The 21,967-nt window shown below is 44.4% G+C and overlaps 1 protein-coding gene across 1 annotated transcript in view; it reads left to right on the forward strand.

Moving 5' to 3' along the window:
• The first annotated feature begins 219 nt into the window (after window positions 1-219).
• TRAM2 (translocation associated membrane protein 2) overlaps window positions 220-21,967 on the forward strand; it is a 104,890-nt gene continuing 83,142 nt past the window's right edge. The window contains exon 1 of the mRNA XM_036766647.1: window positions 220-451. Within this exon, the coding sequence (XP_036622542.1) occupies window positions 332-451 (120 nt within the window). The 5' untranslated portion in view covers window positions 220-331. The remainder of the gene's footprint in view (window positions 452-21,967) is intronic.

The following is a 21,967-nucleotide window of genomic DNA, read 5'->3' on the forward strand; positions in this document are numbered from 1 at the left end:
TCTCTCCCCGACGGGTGGCAAAGAGTTAAGCCTTCGGGGGGCGTGGCCAAGCACCCTCTGACGCGTGGAGGGCGGGGCCGAGGGCACCGCTTGGGGAGGGGGGAGGAGGAGGAGGGTTCCGGGGGCCGAGAAAGGGGGAGGGTGGAGGGGGCGGGGAGGGAGGAAAGGAAGGGGGCGTGGCCCGGGCCTAGGGGGCGTGGTCGGGAGAAGTTGTTCCGCGCTGGGCGGGCCGGCGGCGGACCCGGGAGCTGGAGAAGTTTGCGCGGCTCGCTAGCTAGCGAGCAGAGGGGAGGGTGCGGGCCCCGGCGGCGGCTTCCCTGCGCCCGCTGCCATGGCTTTCCGCCGGAGGACGAAAAGTTACCCGCTCTTCAGCCAGGAGTTCGTCATCCACAACCATGCGGACATCGGCTTCTGCCTGGTGCTCTGCGTCCTCATCGGGCTTATGTTCGAGGTGAGGGGAGCGCCCGGGCATTGGGGGGGCGGGGAGGGAGGGGCGGGCAGGCGCCACCACCCCTACGGCCGCCGGCAGCCCCTGCCCGGTCCGCGCGAGTTCTGTCTCCCCTCCCCCTCTCCAGCCGCCCCCTCCCCCAGCGCCCCGGCGCCTCCAGATGTGGGCTCCTGTATCCACGTAATCCGCATCCTCCTCCTCCTGCTGCCGCTGCTGCCGCCCGGGCCCGGGCTCGCTCTCCGCTTTTGTGCACCCGCTCCCTGGGCTTCTCGATCCATCCAGGCTCCAGCCACCCCGCCCGTGCGGGGCCCCGGGGGGCACCGCGGGCCGCCCCCGCACCTGGCCCTGGCCCTGGGGCCGCCTGCGCTGCCCTAGTCTCCCGCAGACGATGCTCCAGGTTTCCCTTTGAGTGTATGTGGTTCTCACTCCATGACCCTCCCAACTTGCCACCACCGCCTCCGGGTACATTATTGTGACTTCATCACTCTTTCAATTTTCTCCTACTTCCTTTTACACATCCTCAGAACGCCGACTCTCGCTCCTTTCCTTAGCCCAAGACCGGCGCGTACTGGGCCAGGCACTGCCCTAGAGCCCCAAGATCCTGACACCCCATCCTATGCCCCGTGCCTCAGCGCCTAGCACAGTGCCCGGCATATACAGCCTAATAAAAACCCTCTTTCCCTTCTTCCCTGCTTCCTTTCCACTTCCTTCCTTCCTCCTCCCATCTTTCCTTCCTCTCTCCCTTCCTTCTTCCCTTCCTTCCCCCCCCCCCCTCCCTCCCTTCCTTCCTTCCTTCCTTCCTCTCCCTTCCCTTCCTCCCTCCCCCCTCCCTACTTCCTTTACTCTCCCACCCCTTCTTTTCTCCCTTCCTCCCTCTCTCCTTCCTTCCTTCCGCCAGAATGAGTTCTCAATCACTACTTCCCTACCTGGATATGGGACTGAAAGGTCAATTAAGCCCTGCCAGCCAGGCTGTTTTCCAATCCTGTATGCTCACTCCTTTAGCACCTGGGTGGATGGGTGGGGGGAGTACTAAGCCTTGCCTCTTCTGTTTGCCAGAATGGAAGAGAATGATTTACCTTGTTTTCTGGGAAAAGGTGGCACCTGAGCAAATAGGATGCGATCAGAGTTCACGGGGTAGCTATAGTCTGAGTTAGGCTGCCCCCTCCCCACATTCAGAAATAATGTAAATGGCAAAAATCAAAGGGGTCAGAGAGAGTGTGCCTCTTGTGCCTGGTGGGAGTGAGAAAAGGGAGGTACTGTTGGGAAGTTGGGTGAAATGGAGGAGAGATTGAGTAAGATGCTTGGCACTGCCTCTTGTCCTGAGAATGAAGGTAGTTCATTCCCCTAGTGCCAATATCCCTGAGATTTTCTTTAGTAAGACTATGGGTGGGACAGGACTCAGTTGTCCCCCATTCTGGGGTATGGGCACTAGGTGCCGTTGCTTATCCCCAGTCTCCATTTGGGGGATGGGTTTGGGCACTTGCATCGATCCAGATAAACAAACCCACATAAAAAATGTTGTCCTGTCTCTGGAGTGGGGGGAATCCTATTCCAGCTACCTCTCCCTCCCTTTCCCTCCTTAATCCTCTAGTTTCCCATCATGTCTTGGGGGGATTCTGTTTCCTGGGTCAGTATTCAGTTGGTAGTCTTCTGGCAAGAGTTTTAGGGAGCCTCTTGTGCTGGGGGTGCCATTAAGATTATCGGGCAGGCATACAGCCCCATAGATCCTATATGTTTGTAAAACTTTTCACCAGGTTGGAGATTTCAGTCCCAATTCCAGTTTCAGTGGGGAGGTAAATATTTTTACTTTAGCACTCTCCATCATATTCCTTGGAACCCTGGCTGTCATTATGACAATGGATTCATGTTCAATTTTTTCCTGGCAGATGACAAAATCTAAACAGCTTCATGGCAGTGTGTCCTCAGCACTGTCTTGCCAGGCCAGCCTGAAATGACACTGAATACCCTCTTACCCTTCTCTAAGGGTGTGGCTGAGAGGTCTGATGTGTGACTGCATATCCAGGGCAAAACTTGTGAAAGCTGTTCTTTGACCTAGTGGTCCTGTATGCTGTTTGTGGAACCTGATGATATTGGTGACTGCTCAAATGGGAAGGCCAGAGTGTGTGTTTGTCCTTTTCGAATTCTTCTCTTCTTCCTGCTTCCAGTCCTTCAGAGTACTGTTATGCTGTTAGAAGCCTCCAGGTGGTATTTCTAAAGTGCTTTGAGATCCTAATAGAAGTATGTGTGGAAGGAGGGGGTGGGGAGAGGGAGAAAAGAATGGTCAGAGACAGCTAGGCTTTTCCCAAGTCCTTATTTGTTGGCCTGGAAAATGAAAAGGCCTTGGTTGAAATAACCAGAAGGAACTTCCCTCCCTGCCCCCCCCAGCCAAAAATCACCTATCTCAAAGGGTGGGAGCGCTGAGCTTGGTGAAGATATATGCTCAAGTCTTCCCTCTTTAAAACCATAGGCTAAGAGCTTAATCTCTCTGAGCCTCAGTTTCATCCTTCTATAAAATGGGTATAATACACATAACACTTCCACACAAGGATGGTTTTGGGTGGGGGGAAGACTGTATATAAGTAAAAACTCATTGTTATCACTGTTCACATTTGGACACCTGTAAGCTTTGTGCTATCCCCAGTGCTATTTGGGTATTGTTTTCTGTACCTAGTTAATGAAAAGAATGATAGTGGCTAAATTCTCCACTTATTTTAAGGCTGGAATGGCAGTTCTCCCCCAAACCTGGCAAGTTCCTCTCAGTTATACAGTCTGGCTGTGCTTTGTGTCTGGAAAAGAGAGGCCCATCATTGTGCCTCGTGTTCTAGGACTTTCCATGCCCCTCACCATTCTCCTGGAAGTCTGGGGTGAGGCATGGGGGATCAGGGTGGCATGGAAGAAAGAAAAGAATAAGATTTAGCACTTTGCATTTTTCTTCTGGTTGTAAGACTAGGAGGAAAGAAGGGGGAAGGGGGGGAGGGGAAGAAAGGGAAAGAGGGTATCATGCTGTTGGATTTCTGACTTAATGCCAAACTGAGATTCTTTCATTTAGAAAAAGAAACGTGAAAACTCAATTATAATTCTTTCCACAAAGAGCTGTTCTCCTAGACACCCCCCTCCCCATTCCCCCTTTCCCTCCTCCCTTGGTGTTCCTACCATCCAACCTCTTCCCCAAGAGCCTGGCCCCACTCTCTCCAGGAGGCAGCTGCAGCCTTGCATAGTAATCCCCCTCTTTATCTTATCCATCCCTGCCTTGCTCCCACCCCAGCTTTTCTCCTCCTGGACTCTCCCACTCTCAGATGGAGATGCTTGACTTTTCCCCTTGTGATGGAACTACTCTTAATTCTCTCCTTTTGGATTCAGTGGGAGCAGATGAGAGGGGTCCTGCCTTTACTTGGTTTCATTTTGGGACATCCTTTTACTTCTGTCATCTCCCATTGCCAAGGCTGGGGGACAGGTTCCTTTCCCTTAGTCTCAGGTTTTGCCCTCCTAGCTGGCCATTTGGAGAGTAGCTGCTCTTCAGCCACAGCACTTGGCTAAAAAAATGTCAGGAATGTGGAGATTTTTTCCCCCCTTCTTCCTTTCCAGCTTTCTCTTTCTTAACTTTGCTTTATGGAGAGGTGGGGCGAAGGGAGATTCCTACCAAACAACTTGGCCCTTCAGACCTGGAGTCTGGCCTGACCATCCTTGAGAGAGAGACAGACAGACAGAGAGAATGTATGTATGTATGTATGTATGTCTGGTCAGAGAGAGAGAGAGAGGGTGAGTGTGTGTGTGTATGTGTATGTGTGAGAGAGAGAGAAAGATTTGAAAGCGCTCCCTTTTTTTCCCCTTTCTCTTCCTTCTCCAGACGTCCTGTTTAGTGCCACGTTTTAAACTGAAGCAGACAGGGAAAAAGGAAAGAACTTTTCCATTCACGAATAGAGGATAAGAAAAAGCAAAGGAGGTGAATTTCTTAGACCTCTCTCTTGGGGTCTGGCCCCTGAATGGAAGTGAGCCTGCCTGCTGTCTCTTAAGGCTCATCATTTCAAGAAGTAGAAAGCTTTAAAAAAAGTTCAAAAACTTATTGGAACACATTGACAGCTGTAGGCAAATGATTTTGAAATGGTCTGCCTGCTCTTTGTAGGTTTGGTTACCCTTTTTCAGCTCGAGATAACTGGAGGGTTTCATTCTGAACTCTTGGGCAATGTTTGGCTCTCTAATTGATTTTGTTTCTGAAAATAAGACTGACTTGTTAGGGCAAAACATCCACAGCATACACAGTGGCTCATCCTTGTGAATGAGTGAATGAAGGGAACAAGTCCAGCCTGTACACATGTGGTTGTGTTATGGGTGGGATTAATCCCCTTAAAACATAATTATAGGTGGTTTAAAACACCAACACCAACAGTAACCTTGCAACTGGTGGAGAAAACTGGCCTTGGCTCCAGAAATACCTGGGTTCAAGTTCATCCTTGGAAACATCCTGGATATGTGACCCTGGAACAGTCACTTACCTGTTTAGTGCCCCAAGCAACTTTTAAAAACTGTATGTCATGTCACAGATACTCACCTGCATTGATTTGCTCTCCCAGTTCCCTGCATCAGTGAAATTATAGGTCTGGACCAAAAACCCCAAACAAATTGGCATAGTTAGCTTAAAGTACAGGCAATTGTCTTGACTTCTGATACAAGCGTCACAAAGAAGCTCTTGTGTGTGTGTGTGTACGTACATGCACTCTAGAGTTTCACCTTCCCTTGAGAAGTATCTGTGCTTTACTTAGCAAATGGAATTTGTAGGGAACTCCAGGTGTGGGAATTCTTTTTGCCCATGCAGTCATGTGTATGTTATTTATCCATTAATATATGTTTTTTTTTTGCTTTGAGTGATTTTTTTAATGCTGTTTTGTTAAGAGGTGACAGGTTGATATCTTAAGAGTTTGAATGAGCTTTTATTCCTTTTATTCTTATATCCTGGTGTTTCAGAAATATTCTAGAGAAGCTGGCCACAAGAAAGGGGGAAAGGTAAAGGGAAGAGTGGTGCTTTAGTCTTCTGAGTCAGTCTTTCGGTGCCATGGGCTAACTTTCCTAACTGCTCCACTCCATCCTCCACTTAGCTGCCAAGTAGATCTTCCTAAAGCACAAGTCTGACCACGTTACCCTTCTAGTCAATAAACTTCCGTGGCTTCCTGTTATCTCTAGGATCAAATATAACATCCTTTGACTCCTGAAGCACTTCTTAACTTGGCACCTTCCTACCTTTCCAGTCTTCCCACGTAGCCTATGACCCAGTGACACTGACCTCCTTGTTGTACCTCAAACATGACACTGTAGACCAGGGCTGTCCAACCTTAGGTTTTTATTGAAACAATAGACAATATATTTTGATTTGCCATTTTAGTGAGAGCTTTGCGGTAGTTTGGCTCTGTTTACTAAAGCATTTATTTATGTAAAGCCATCCCTGCCTTGTGGCTTTCCTGGTGGCTTTCACCTTCTTGGAGAAGCATTTCTTAGTCCTCTTTAATCCTAGTGCCTTCCCTCTGTCTCCCATTCACGCCATATATAGCTTGTTTGTATATGGTTGTTTCCCCCATTAGACTGTGAGCTCCTTGAGAGCAGGGACTGGTTTTTGTCCCCTACCCCCCTCTTTTTTTAAATCCCCAGGGCTTATACAGCGCCTGGCACATAGTAGTTACTTAATAAATTCTTGACTTTGAGCAACTTTGAGCAATTCTTGACTTAATAACTTGACTTTGAGCAACAGACTAAGAATTTAAACTTAGTTCTAATTTCAGCTTTGAAAAAGTGCTATGTGACCCCAGGGCAGAGCATTTAATCTATGTTGCATCCTTTGGTGAAGGCAGCAGCAGCCAGAAAGATAGGATTGACCATTTAGTGAATTTTTAACCCTGGAAGCAGGATGATTAATCCCATCCCAGTGTTACAGTAGGATCTGGGAATCAAAGTATGCTTTTCACTAGTGTCTTCAAAAAACCTCAGGGCTCTTTTGAACCAGAGAGCAAAAGTTGGACAACATGTTGCAGTGGAAAGATTGTTGAACTTGAAGTCACAAGCCTTAAGTTGGAATCCCAGTTCTCTCCCTGACTGTGTGCAATCTTGGGCAAGTCACCACCTCTCAGGGCTTTAGTTGTTTATCTATACAATGATGGAGTTGGACTAGTAGACCAATCAGTAAACATTTATTAATAAGCCCCTACTATGTGCCAGGCACTGTGCTAAGTGCTGGGGATACAAAAGGAGGCAAAAAGAAAGACATTGTTATCCTTCCAACTCTAAATCTCTGAAGCTAAAACTATCCATCTCCCTAAGACAATTTTATCCCCAACATTTTTCCATAAGCCCTTTATTTAAAAAAGGGTTGAGTTAGACAGTCTGGGTGCCTAATAAATCGATGGTTGATAAATGTTTATTGAACTGAAGTTATGTAGTAGGGAAGAACGCTGGATTTGAAGTCCATGGCCTGAGTTTGAATCCCAGCTCTGTCATTTATTGTCTGTGTGGCCTCGGGCAAATTCCTTAACCTCTCTGGGCCCTTCCCCATCTGTGAAAGGAGGGGTTGGATTAGATGGCCTTGCAGGGTCCCTTCTAGCTCTTAATCTATGGCCCTCTGACCTCTGAGGTCCCTTAAATCTGTGATCCCATGAAGTTTGAGTCATTTCTCCGGCTTGCTGAACTTCTCTCCCTTCCAGGAGAACTTAGTGATGTGACTCCTCTGGGGAGAACATCTGTTCTCTCTCAGTTCCATCCATCTTCTTAGGGCATGGGGTGTGGGGTAGTTGGAGAGAATGCTGCTGCTGTCAGTTTAGTTGGGTAGTAAAAACTGTTAGGATACTGCACAGCAAGGAGGTGCAGCTTTTCTCTTTCTTCCCCTGTTTTTAAAACCCCACGTCTTTCCTGTTGTTCATAGCTCAGGGCACCATTCCGACCCATCACAACAGATGGGAGCTGCAGCCCTGGCTGTTTGTGTTGCTATGGTGAGAACTTCCCTCCCACAGGCATGAGCTCCTTTTTGATCTGCTTCCTATTGGGCAGGGGCCCCACTGACCAGTCCAGTGGTGCAGCTGATGCTTGTTCCTACCTTGATAAATCGAGGAGGCTGAGGGCCTCCTGAGAAGACTGAATTTATACCCTTCTAGCTCTAGAGGTGTTCTTTCTAATCAAAGTGAGAACAGTTGGAGGGAGAAATTCTGATGTGCTTAGTGGGTAAGCCTTGTTATTGTCTGGGCTTACTGACTGGAAGACCAAGATCCACCGATGTCAGTCTGGTGGTGCCTTTTGGTAGCAATTGGCTAAAAGAGAAAATGATTTCAAAACAACAGTAACCACAACCAAACGATTCCTGATGCCTTGAAGTATACAGGCCCCTTGAAATTTTGTTTTGTTTTCCTTTTGTCTCCCTCCCATTATTAAAGGGACCTTGCTGGTTTTTAGAGCAGAGGAGAGACAGATATAGCTTGGCCTTGTCAGCTTTGCTAGTTGACCCTGTAGGGAAGCGTCGTTGCAGTGGAAAATGGGCTGGATTTGGATTGTGAGCATCAGGCATCAAGTCTGGTCATTGCTGCTTTTTCCCTGGGTGATCTTGGGCAAATCTTAACCTCTGGGCTTCAGGTTCCTCAACTGTAAGAGGAGAATGTTGTGTTAGATAATTTCAGAGGTCTCTTTCATCTCTAAATCTGTGATCCTAGGAGAGGCAGCATGGCATAGGGTTCTTTTTCTTTTTAATTAAATAACATTTTATTTTTTCCCCAGGTAGTAAAGACAGTTTTTAACATTTGTTTTAAAACATGTTTGAGTTCCAAATTTTCTCCCTCACCTCCCCTCTTCCTGAGAAGTAAGCAGTTTGATATAGATTATACATGTTCAATCAATGGCACAGGGTTCTTAACAGGGTCCAGGCATTTTAAGAAATATTTTGGTAACTATAGTTCAATGTAATTGGCTTCCATAACAAGTACAGAAGTCCATGCACTTGTTTTTTTTTTAAATTTCCAAGACTATATTTCAACATTATTAGTTTCTTTTGTAATCCTATATTTTTCATTTTATGCATTTAAAAACATCCTGAGACAAAGTCGCTATAGTAAGACTGCCAAAGGGGGCCATGACACAAAAAATGGTAAAGAACCCTTGACAGTGGATAGGGTTCAAATTCTGCCTCTGACTCATATGGGCTTTGTGATCTCAGACAGGTCTGTTCATCTCTTAGTACTCCCAGACAGCTAGGACTGAAAAGATACCCCCCTCCCACTCCCCCAGTTGGGGTTAATTGACTCGCCCATTGTGAGGTGTCTGAGGTTAGATTTGAACTCGGGTCCTCCTGGCTCCAGAGCCAGTGCTCTCTTCACTGAGCTACCTAGCTGCCCTTCATAGGATAGAAAGACTTAATGTCAAAATCCCAGCACTAACCCAGACATCTAACAATTTCCTAGGGAAGTTCATTGCCAGAATAAGAAACCCTGTCACACTTTGGCTTCATAGCCTTGGGTGGTTTTATTTTCATCAATAAAGACAGTGGGAGAAAAGGGCCAAGTTATTTCAGGTTCTTGGTTGGAAGATGGACATATATTTTAAAAAAAAGGCTCTGGAAATTTGGAAGTCTGGTGCTCTCCTGAAATTGTTTTGTTTTGGAAAATATGTCTATATTCACATCCTTGTCCTCTCCCCAGAAAACCCCATCAGGTAAAGATTAGTCAACTCCAGAAAGAATCAACATTTCATATCCTGATTCCTGCTTCTGAACAGTCTCTTGTTCACACCTTAAGGGTAGGCAGATAAAGTAACTTTTTTCACTCAGGCCTTTTCTGTGGTAGTCACAACTAGCCAAATTTTTGGTGTTGTGTTCAAACCAGCGAGCAGGGAATTGGACCATATCAGTGTTTCTCAGAGTATGATCCGAGGATCTCTGATATCCTTTCAGGGGTCCTCAAGGTCAAAGCTGTTTGTATAATAACAGTTCAATGATTACATTGCTAATAAATATCGATAGCTGTAATACCCATAAACAAAAACTCCCTGGAGGGTCCTCAGTAATTTTTAAGACTATAAAGAGGTACAAAGGACTTATGAAGGAAAATGATACATGAAAATGGGTATTGTATGGTTCCACATGTATATCTATATCCAGTGTTGGCCTTCTCTGATGTGGGGTTGGGAAGAAGGAAGGGAGGGATGAAGACAACCTGGAACTCAATGTAACAAAAAAAAATTTTTAAAAGACCATTTAAAAAAGGAGTATAAAGGAGTCCTGAGACCAAAAACTTTTGAGAACCATTGCACTAGATGAGTGGTATAAAACTAGATCGAAATGGGGCCCGCTAATCCATCCAGAAGGGTCCTTGCAAGCAGTGTATTGACTTCATTTTAAAATGAAATGGTATCTGTGATTTGTTTTGTTAAATATCTCCCCATCACATTTTAATCTGGCTCTGTGGCACACCTGAGCACCAGATGACATTTAAAGTTCCTTCCAATCAAAGGATTCCTCTGCTGTGAACCTTGCAGTCTAGGTTCAGATGGCTCGTCCTTCTTTTCCATTGGTGGAAAACAAAGCACAAAGAAGAGGTGGTGGTTTTGTTGTTCATCCTTCTTGTCACCAGTGATGTCATGGGTGAATTGGATTTAAGCATGGGATTGTTGCACAGTCATCAGCCTCACTGTCTCTTTCTGAGTCATCAAAGTCCAGTGGCAGGACAAAGTCAGGACAACTGACAATGGCCTGAGATGCAGCGGATGACCTTGGAGTCTTTGATGTCTAACCAAGCTCTAAGCCTTACGCAGCTCCTGCTTCGGCTGCCTTCGTAGCCATTGGAACAAATTGTTCTCATCTGCACCTTCTGGCAAGGAAGGTCTTCACATGCTTGGTAGACATCCGCCTAGCTCACAGACAAGTTTTAGGCCTGTAGGTTACCTCGACCTGGTTTAACCCAGTTTACTGAGGTGTGGCCTTTGCACGTGCTACAGTTTGTTGGAGCCACAGGTGAGTTGGGTGGAGGTGGACACCAAAGATGGATGGGCAACCCTGAAAAAGGCTCCTTTCACCAGAAATCCTAGTTCTCCCTGAACACCCCATGCACCTCTGAAAGACAGGTATCAGACCCATTGAAGACCCTACAGTGAATCTGAGAACAGAGTGAGCCATGGTCCTTGAATTTCTGGTCACTTGCTAAACTCTCCAAACAAGTTTGCCTCTGGAAGGCTTCGTTGTTGTTCGCTTGTTTCAGTCATGTCTGATCCTTTGTAACTCCATTTGGGGTTTTCTCAGCAGAGATACTGGAGCGATTTGCCATTTCCTTCTCCAGCTCATTTTACAGATGAGGAAACTGAGGCAAACTGGGTAAAGTGACTTGCCCAGGATCACACAGCTAGTAAGTGTCTGAGGCCAGATTTGGATTTAGGAAGATGGCTCAGCACTCCATCCACAGTGCCACCTAGCCGTCCCCTGGAAGGCTTTGCCTGTGCCTAAATCTTGGAAGATTTGATAGCATTATATATATGTTTGAAATGCTCTATGAGCTACTCCTCTGCTTAAGAGTGGTGTCAGTCAGTTTCCTTATCTGTAAAAACGAGAGAATTAGACTAGATGGCTTTTGAGTTCCCTTCCCGCTTCAGATCTATGGTTTTAGGGCCTGCATAGAGACTGAATTGTGGAAGGGAAACTTAGCCAAGAACCGTCCACCCAGAAAATCAGTGGCAGAAATTGGTAGAGGAACTCAAGAACATTTGATTTCGTGTTTGCTCAAGGTTTAGTCTTTTGATGGTTCTTCTTTCATGAGACTTCTAAATAATAATAAACTCATTTCCCCCCACTCATGATTAGACTCTCTTTTACCTGGAAGCCTGTGCTGGGGTATCACTTACCTCTGAGACCTGATTTGGAGCAGCCATTAATAGGTCCTTCTCCATGTCATCTTTCAGATAGAACCAAATACTGCAGTGATGGATCCATTTATGAATATAGCTGGACAGCAAACCATTCCTGCCTCAACTCAGTGCAGGTGCAGCTCTGTTTTCCTTTCTTTCATCAGAGAAGCCATTGGGTTCATTGCAATGGTGGATCTTCTCAAAAAATCTTAGAATGTCCAACTTAGGAGTACTCTTAGAGGCCATTACAGAGAGGCAGCTCGTCAAAATGGATTGAGACCCAGGCTTGAATCTTACCTGTGCTGTTAGCTATGTGACCTTGGGGGAGTCATTAACGTTGATGAGCCTCAGTATCCCCATCTGTAAAATGGAATAATTAATAATAATACCTAGAGTACTTTGTGATGATGAGGCCTTAGCCCTGCCCTTTACTGGCTCTGTGACTTTGTCCACTTAACTTCTCTGGCCCTCAGCTTCCTCATTAGTAAAACGAAGGGATCGGATTGGATTCGATGCTTTCTAATGCATCTTCCAGCCCTAGATTCATGATCCTGATAAAATGCCTTGCAAACCTCAAAGTGCTGTGTATATATCAGTCATTATTATCTGCTTGACCCCTGTCATTTTCCTTTTTAGGATGCTGAAGTTGGATAGGTTAAGCAAATTCTTAAGGTCACACAGTAAGCGAGCTACAAAACCAGGACCAGAATTTGAGTGCCCTGGCCCTCAGTCTGCCTTTCCCATGTACCCCGTCATGGTCATGCCCCACAGTTAATGAATTTCAGATGTGGGCAGGATGTGGGGCAGGGTTGTCAGGTCATCCATTGCTGTCTGGCAAAGGTACATTTGTACCTTTCCTCGCTTGTATGCCTATCAGTGCTTAATTTGCAATGAAAATGTGACCTGGCTGAGACACTAAGTGTGTCTGCTTGGCAGAGGTGCCGAAAAAGAGACTAGATTTAAGGTTCTGAGATTGTGGGAGGACCTTCTGGATCAAAAGAATAATTTGGTGTATTATATTCTGTCTCCGGAGCTTTTAAATGTGAGCATCAAAGCCTCAAGGAAGCTTGTAATTTTCCCTTTGGGATTGCCCCAGTGGTAAGATTGCCAGAGGTATGAGGTGTTGAGCTCTTCATTTTATTTTGCCAGGGCCTCAGTTTCCCTGCTTGTGAAATCTGGAGCACTTTTTTTTTTTAATAAATCTGTTCTGAGTTTTGTACATGCAGAGTATCACTTCCTAACATGATTTGCTTTGATTTGCTCCTTTTCTTCCTCTTTATTATAGTTCATTGCTCTCTTAATCAGGGCTTTCATTTTTTGGAAGGGAAGTTTAAAAAAAAAAAAAAGGAAGGGGACCTCCTTCATCCTTTTCCCAATTGAAGGCTTTTTTTGCTGCTGCTGTTCCTCCTCATGCTTACTGACAATAGTTATTGTAAACCCTAGTTGTAATCCAGGCAGCTTTTCCACTGCAGAGAAAAGCCCCGGTAGGTGGTGTGTGATCTATACTCTCCGAAGGCATTGAGGCAGATTGGACAAAGCGTGGGACTTACACCATGAAGACATTGGTTCCCTCCTTTCTTAAAAAAAAAAACAACACGAAAACATCAAAACATTTTTAAATGATCAGAATATGTAAGGTACTAGTCATGGGGGATATGAATATGAAATATTCCAAATATGCCTCAAGGAGAGGAAGGAGAGGAAAGGAGAGATTCACATCAAGTACTTTGTCAAAGTCTGAGGAGGGAGTGATCACTTTAGACCAGCTGTTCTCAAACTTTTTGGTCTCTGGAGCCCTTTACACTCTTAAAAATTATTGAGGACCTTAAAGAGCTTTTGTTTGTATGGGTTATTGATATTTATGGGGTTAGAAATGAAAACTAATGTTTTTAAAAAACACTTAACAATTCCTTTGAAATAGTAATAAACCCATTACATGTTAATATAAATACCATTTTAAAAAATAAAAATAATTTTGTTTTCCTAGACAAAAAAAAATTTAATGAGAGGAGTGGGATTGTTTTACATAATTTTTGCAAATTTCTTTAGTGTCTGGCTTAATGGAAGACAGCTGGATTCTTATGTCTGCTGCATTCAGTCTTTTGTAACATGTTGTTTTGGTTGAAGTATATGAAGAAAATCCGAACTCACGCAGATAAGTAGTTTTAAAAAATGGAAGATTAGTTTAATAGGCAAATTATTTCTTAATCTTATTATGAAAATAGTTTTGACTTCACAGATTTCTCCTTACCCCCACTCTCCCAAAGGGTATCAAGAATCCCTAGGGAACTGTGCACCATACTTTTGAGAACCTGTTTTAGACTATGGGGAGACAGGGGTATGTTTGTCCCCTTTATTGGACCTTGAAGGCAGAGATAAAAAAAGAGTGAGTTTCAGTCACAAGAAACTGGCCTTTGGGAATATATAGAGATAGGGATAAGATTGGAGTTGGGTGTATAGGTTTGGGCAACATCTGCATAGGGGTAACACATTAAACATCTAATTTTGTTTAGCTAGTTAAGGTGAACCGACAGGATACTTCTGAGTCTCAGGTTCTTTATCTGTAAAATGGGCACAGTAATGTTTGTATTAACTTCCTCCCAGTATATTTGTGAGCTTAGCTAGGTGGCTCAGTAGATAGCTCTGGGCCTGGAATCAGGAAGACACAAATTCAAATCTAGTCTCAGGCACTATAGTCACTTACCCTGTTTACCATAATCTACTGAAAAAGGAAATATCAAATTACTCTAATATCTGTCAAGAAAACCCCATGGACAGTATTGGTACGTAATGGTCCACAGGGTCACAAAGAGTTGGACACGACTGAACAACAGCAAAAAGTGTATTTGTGAAGAAAGCCAGTTGTAAACTGTTGCCTTCTATACAATTGTAAGTCGTGAGTTGTTAATGTAAATATTAGAGTAAGACTTCGAATAAATTAAATAAAATTTAAATTAATTAAGGTAAGATTGTTGTCTCTTCTCGAGGGGAGGGATCAGGAATTTGGGGAACAGTTTGGCGAGAATGTAGAGTGCTTGAAAGGTGCGTGAATGAGGTTGGAAAGGGGAAAAAAAGGTAAGAGGTAACATTGTGGAGGGTCCCAAATGCCTGGCTGAGGTGTTTGTATTTTATGTTGTGACATGGGAAGGCACCAAAGATTTTTAAGCATTCCAGTGACATGGTCCAACCTGTGTATTAGAATGACATTTTGACAGCTCTGTGAAAGATGGACTGGATAAAGGAGAGATCAGGGGCAGGGAAGCACACATCAGATGAGATGATGAGGGCCTGAACACTGGTTTGGATACAGGTGCAGAGGAGTGGATGCATTCGAGATGTGGAGGGAGGACTGATAGCTTCATTTGGCCTTACTCTCCTTACTTACTTACTCTCCAGCCTGGCAGGACTGCATTTGGAGTGCTGTCTGCTATTCCTCTTCATTTGTTTCCCTCAGGCTTGGATGGGATTGCCTTTTCATCCTGCCTTTCGTAGTTCTCCTCTGAGAAGCTTTTCCAGCTACGATCCGTATATTCATATATAGAATGAGCATAGATTTTTGTTCCTTGAAAAAATTAATAAAAAATAAATTAACAGTCCTCCCTACCCCCAAGAAAACAAATTGGGGGAGGGGCTGGTTTATTTTCTATTTTAAAGTATAAATTTTCCATGAACAAAAATCTTATTTTCTCTTCCTACTTTGCCACTTCCTTCCCCTTTGGGGGAAAAAATCCGCAAACATTTGTAACAGATACTCTGTCAAGCAAAATAAATTCCCATGTTGCCCATGTTTCACAAATACATATCAAAGGAGGTAAGTAGCATTCATCAACAGAATGCTCCTTAAATTTTTTTCAGAGCATTTCATCTAGTTCTAAATATTGTTCTCATCACATCCTACTTTGTATTATACTAATCTGTGACTAAGTCTGATCTCCTTAATAGAATAGAATAGAAGATGATTTAATAGCTGTATAAATGCTGGCTATTGTCATTATCCTAGGTAGCATATACAACAAGCCACTCTTTAAAAAATGAATTAATCTTTTTGTTTTTAATTGTCAACTTAATCTTTTGTTTTGATTTGTTTTAGTTATAAGAAATAGCTTGGTATTACATGTAGAGAGCTGGCCTCTAACCCAGGAAGACCTGGGTTCAAGTTCTGCCTGTGACACAGGGACTTTGTGACCCTGAGCAAAAATCCCTTAACTCCTCTCTGCTCTAGGCAACCCTCTAAGACTTAATTGGAGAGAATATGCTGATCTGCATCGATAGGTGGAGTTTCCAGGAGTTCCTTATATTAAGGAAGTCACAGGTCTAGGACATGGTAAGGTTGACAAACCACATATATCATCTAATTTGATAGGATTCTTACAGCCATTCTCCGAAGTAGGTGCTGTCATCATCCCCAATTTACAGAGTACAATGTTGAGACTGAGAGAGAGGGCCTTGCCTAAGATTTGAACTCAGGCCTTCTGACTCCAAAGCCAGCTCTATGCACTGTGCCACCTACCTGTTTCTCTTTTCTTTTATTATAACCTAATCCACATATCGGTGTCTCTCTCCCGCCTCTCCCTCCCAGAGAGCCATCTATTAGGGGAAAAAAACAGAATTAAAAAGAGGAGCTCACATAATTCAATAAAACTCAACAACCTTTTGAACAAAATGATACCACTCGCAGTGTTCCAATGCTGCTGATCCTCCCCCTCTGCGGGGGGGGGAGGGGAGGGAGGAAACAGTCATTTACCAGGTAACTGCCGCGTGTGGCTGGGCATTATGTTAAGTGCTTTTTACAAACCGCTCATTTGATCCTCACTCACATTTGAACCCTGGAAGGGAGGTGCTGTGATTATCTCCGCTGTACAGTTGAGGACACTGAGGCTTGCCCAGGGTCCCGCAGCTAGTAAGTGTCTGAGACTGGATTTGGACTCGGGTTTTCCCAACTCCAGGCCCAGCGCTCTGAGCACTGCCCTGTCTGGCTGTCTGAAGGGGTGGGATAACCCAGGGAAAGGTGCTTCCTCGTATCTCTTCTTTGGCCATGATGACTTCACAGGCATCAGTTTTGGTTGTTTATACATCATGGTCGTCATTGTTAGGTTGATGTTCGGGTTAAGCTTCCCTCACTTTGCATCAGTTCACACGAGTCTTTCTCTGCAGTCACATCCGTTCTCTTTCTTCTACTGTAGACCCCAGAGCACTCCACATGTCTGGTGCCACCCTGATAATCACCACATAGTCATTGAATACCTGGGCCTGCCCAGCCTCAGTGTGGTGCTGAATAGCTGAGAGCCCGTGACAACATGTTTTCAGGGTTTGTTGTGATTTAGTCATTTTTCAGTCTTGTCTGACTCTTTGTGACCCCTTTTGGGGTTTCCTTGGCAGAGGTACCCAAGTGTTTTGCCATTTTCTTCTCCACCTCCTTTTATAGATGAGGAGCTGAGGCTGGCAGGGTTAAGTGACTTGACCAGGGTCACGCAGCTAGTAGGTGTACGAGTCCAGATTGGAACTCAGGAAGATGAGTTTTCCTGACTCCAGGCCTTTCACTCCATCCAGCCAGCCACCTAGCTGCACCAGCGTTTAGGGGTATTCATTAAGGGTGACTCAGGGGAACAGAGAGCTGGACTTGGGGTTGGTAAGAACCAGATTCATATCCTGCCTCAGGTACTAGTCGTATGACTCAACTTTTTGGGCCTCAGTCTCTTCATGTGCAGAAAGAGGCCATCAAGGTCCAGCTTTAAGTGTAGGATTCCAGCTGCCCCTGTTCAGAGGTTCAGGACCATATGGGGTGGCTGGCACGTAGGTGGCACAGTGCCAGCCTAGGCAGGCCTTCCCTCCAGAAATTCCTTCAGTCCTACAGGAAATCTCAGTAGCCTCTATCACAATGCTGTTTCCTTGCCAGAAGACTTCCTCAGAAATGAAGCTGGGTTCCATTTTTATTCAGACGTAGTGCTCTTGGAGTCTAAAGTGGATAAGCTCACAGACCGGATAAACCCTTGGTCTCAGTGAGGAAGGAATGACTTAATCTCCATGGATTCTTCATCCTTGGGACTGAGGAACCAAATTGTCCTAGAAAGGAATTGCAAGCAGTCGACCTTGGACGTTTAGACCAAGTTACCTCTTGTCTGCTCTTGGAATAATGACAACAATCATTATTACCGGTAGCATTTTTATAGTGCCCTCTATGTGCTGGGTGCTGTACTAAGCCTTTACAGATATCATCTCCTGTGAACCTTGAGACCACCCTGGGAGATAAGTGTGATTTTACAGTTGAGTAAACTGAGGCAGAGGTTATGGGATTTACCCAGAGTCCCACAGCCAGTGAAAGCCATTGAAGATGGCTTTGAACTTGTGTCTTCCTGACTCCAAGCCCAGTACTCTATCCACCCGCACAGCTCGGTGGTGCAGTGGATATGGCTGGACTTGGGAGGTAGGAAGTCTTGAGTTCCAGCCCTCCGGATACCCACCGCTGCTTAATCGGGACAAGTTGCTTAGCCTCTTTCAGCCTTGGTTTCAGCTATAAAAATTGAAATAATAATTGCGCCTGCCTCACAAAGTTGTTGTGAGGGTGATAATCATGATGGCAAGAACCAGCGTTAATACAGCGCTTTAAGGTTTACAAAGTGCTTTATCAATATTATTTCACTTTATCCTCACAAGAGCCCTGGAGGTTAGGTGCAGGATCAGATGAGGTGACGTGGGAAGCGCTTTTCAGTCCTTAAAACATTCTTTAGAGGCTAGCAGTTAGATATTCCCCTGGGGTTTTGGTCTTCACTGCAAGCAAGGCTATTCAGGAACATGGAAGAGAGGTAGATGGGCTTGATGTAGAGGCTGGTGAGCCAGGATGCTATGTGGGGCAGCTTGATCCTGTCCCTTTGTCTCTTCTTGTCTGCCCGAGCCTCAAAAAACCTGCACTGCTAATGGTTCATCCTTTTTTTCTGGATTTGTTCTGGCCCAGGTTAAAGTTCGCCCCTGTGACTACACCTACTCATCTGCCTCACCTTGCCAGCTCCTTTTAAAAAATGCTTTATTGATGACTTTTGGTTTTTATTCATTGATTCTTAAAGCTTCCACCCATTCTGCCCAGTGAGCTTTCCTTTGTAATAAAGATTTTTTTTTAATAGTTCAGCAAAGCCATTGAACCACTTTAGTCTCGTCTGACAACATCTACCACGTTCTCCACACACCGGAGCACTGTCTCAAGTGAAAGGAGGGAAATGCATTTTCTGATCTGTTCCCTTGGGCTGAATAGGGTCATAATTACACAGTGTTCAATTTTATTCTGTTTTGCCATTTTATATTGTTGTAATCTTGTATATATTGTTTCCTGTTTGTGGGTACTTAACGCAGAATAAGTTTATGAATAAATGAATTTATGAATGAAAAAGTGTTTATTAAGTGCTTACTACATATTTAGTATTGGGGATATAAATACAGAAGCTGAATAATCCCTTTAAGGAATTTGTGTTCTAATGGAGAGAGGCTGCACATCATGGATCCCCATTGGTGGCCTGGGAGAAGTTACCTGAAGAGTCACCTGAATGGCAAGTAGGGTAACACACCTGGTCTGAGAACAATGGCTGTCGTGATTCATCAGGGTTAGCACATAGCCTAGAAGCCAGGAAGACCTGTGGATAAAATCTTGCTTCACATACATGTTGACCCATGAAACCCTGGAAGAAGTCACTTAGTTCTTCATCAGTAAAATGAGGGTGATAATACAGTAATGGCCCCTAGCCCCAGCTTGTTGTGAGGGTCATATGAAATAACGTATGTATTTTTCAAGGCCTAAAAGTGTTTTTATCAATGTGTTTTGTTCGTTTGTTTCAGTCATGTCTGACCCTTCATGGCTTCATTTGGAGTTTTCTTGCCAAAAAGAGTGAAGTGGTTTGCCATTTCCTTCTCCAGCTCGTTTTGCAGATGAGGAAACAGGCTGACAGGGTTAAGTAACTTTGCCCAGGGTCACACGGCTACTAAGTGTCTGATGCCAGATTTGAACTCTGGTCTTCTGACTCCAGGCCTACTCCTCTATTCACTGTGCCCCCTAGCCGTTCTTTATTAGTTACTATTATTAATAATAATCTTATTAATGCCTTACCTTTAGACTTAGTTCCTGAAAAATGTCGATGTAGCTCCATACAGAGTTTGTACTTGTAACAAAACAAAACAGAACAAAACTGCGTGCACATGCCTTGCTCCAGACGGGGAGACAGGACACCTTAGCTCACTCCTCTGCTTTTCACTACCATGTCTTTTGAGTATAACCAAACTACTTTATTCTTCTTGCCTTAGGGTTTTTATTTGTGAAACGGTCTTGTGCCTTCTAATATGTCTGTTAAGGATTGGGGTTTGAAAATTTGTATGGAAATCCAGTTAACTGCCAGCTAGAGTTGAGGGTATAGAGGGCAACTCCCCAAATATATTTAGGTCAGTGAGTTGCCCATTTCTCCCTTCCCTCAGGTTATTGGCCATACTTTTCATTGTGGACCTGTTTTAAATTAGCCATTGTTTTAAATGAGATTGAAGTTAGAGACTTTTGTGCAGTGGTTTGAACTGAGATTAGAATTTTACTGTGGTGAGACAGCTAAGAGAACAAGGATCCGTGGATTAAAAAAAAAATTGGTCTGGAGAGAAGAGTCCAATAAAATTCTGTTGAAAAGTTTCTAAAATGATAGTTTAGAGGCTCATAGATTTAAATAAAACTGGAAAGGAACCCCAGAGCCTATCTGGTCCAACCCCCTTACTTTACAGATGAGAAGACTGACTCTCAGGGAGGTTGTTCACGTAGGTAGCAAAGCGTCAGACATGGGATTTGCAGTCACAATCCTTAATTCCCTTTCAGCTGTACCACATAGTTTTGTTGTTCAGTCCTGTCCCTTTTGAGGTTTTCTTGGCAGATAACTGGAGTGGTTTGCTATTTCCTTCTCCAGTTCATTTTACAGATAAGGAAACTGAGGCAAAAAGGGCTGGGTCACACAGCTAGTATCTGAGGCTGGATTTGAACTCAAGTCCTCCTGACTCCAGGCCCAGCACTCTCTCCACCGTACCACCTAGCCGTCTTTATTGTTTAGTGGTTTCAGCCACATAGGTTGGTCTTGATATAAATAATGTTGCTGGATTTGTGCCTGGGGCCTTTCCAGCTTGGGAATTCCTTCCTTCCACATCTCTGTTAATTCCTCCTTTTCTTTCAAGGTTCAGTTTAGGCACCACCTTCTCTTTGCAGCCTTCCTTGATCTGCCTCCGCTAAAGTGTTTATTCTCTCCTCAGACTTTCCTAGGGTACTTGGTCTAGATCATTCTTTTACCCCATCACAGTATACCTTGTATTATATATACTTCTCTGACTACACCCACAGTACAATGGAAGTACTTTGAGGGCAAAGATTGTCATTTTTCATTGTTGTGTGAGTGCCTTGCACATAATAGGCGGGTGATAGATGTTGGTGGTGTTAACATGAAATGAAGGTACTCAAATGAGGGCTTAGTAACTAAAGCCTCCTTTTAGTTACAGGACCAGACTTCAGAATTATGCTCCTCTCCCCTGCCCCGACTTGCCATCCACAGTGACACCCATCTTGATCGTCCCCTCAGCTGAAATGAAAAGCAAGCAAGGACTTGGAGCTCCATCTGGGACCCCATGGATAGTACACCCTGTGCCTTTTCTCTTTGAAAATTGTACTTAATGAAGTGAGTCTCTAAGTGTGATCTGGAGAGCAGCAGTGTCTCGTGGTATCATATTTTCTCTTCCACATCCATGTCTTGGCAAAGCATCCTTCCCACCCTACCCCCCCACAGAGTAGCCAGTGACATCTTGTCCAGACCTCTTAACTGCTCCCATGATTTAAAACTGTAGTTTAACTCCCTCTTTTGTGTGTGTATTCAGATCTGTGGTTTCTTCCTTGCAGGAAACAGCAACTTGTCTATAATTTTGCCTTAGAATTGTCTGAAGTCCTAAGAAATTAAATGGCTTATGCACGGTCACACTGGCAGGGGTAGGACTTGAAAACTTAGGCGTTCCTGACTCTCAGGTCACTTATCTATCCACTTTGAGAAGGGAAGCCCATTTCAGAAAGACTTGTTTGAAGTGTCCCTCAGACATTAACTAGTTACGTGACCCTGTGCAAGTCATCATAATGAGGGGGAAAAAGTGTTTATCAGGCTTACTCTGTACAGTCCTTGGTTAAGCCCTGGAGATACAAATAGAAAAGCAAATCTTCTCAGAGATCTTACTTTTGATAAAGGGATACAACACATAGAAGAGAATTCAACTGCAGTGTCTTGAAAATGGAGCAGCAAGGGGAAATAACTTGTATGGATCTCCTTTTCCCTTTCCTCAAAATGTGAATAGAAACTAACCCCTCCCTCACAGGGTTGTTGCTGGGTTCAGATGAGATAGTGTATACAAAGCATTTCGAAAACTATAAAGCCGATATAAATGTCAGCTGGGACCATTGCTGTTGGCCCTGGCCAAAGCAGTCCACTTGGGAGCGGGAAAAGGAATGCCATATTTCCTCCTGAAAATCAACGGGGAAGACTGTGTATTGGTGTTATGTGTGAATAAATACAGTAATGTTTGTACTGCAGCAATGCTTATGCTCCAATCTGGATAATTTATGGCAGTTAATTTTAAAATACTGGTGCCTCATCAGAAGCAGCACTATGGTGAGCT

The sequence above is a fragment of the Trichosurus vulpecula genome, chromosome 7 (genome assembly GCF_011100635.1).
Source record: "Trichosurus vulpecula isolate mTriVul1 chromosome 7, mTriVul1.pri, whole genome shotgun sequence".
NCBI lineage: Eukaryota > Metazoa > Chordata > Mammalia > Diprotodontia > Phalangeridae > Trichosurus > Trichosurus vulpecula.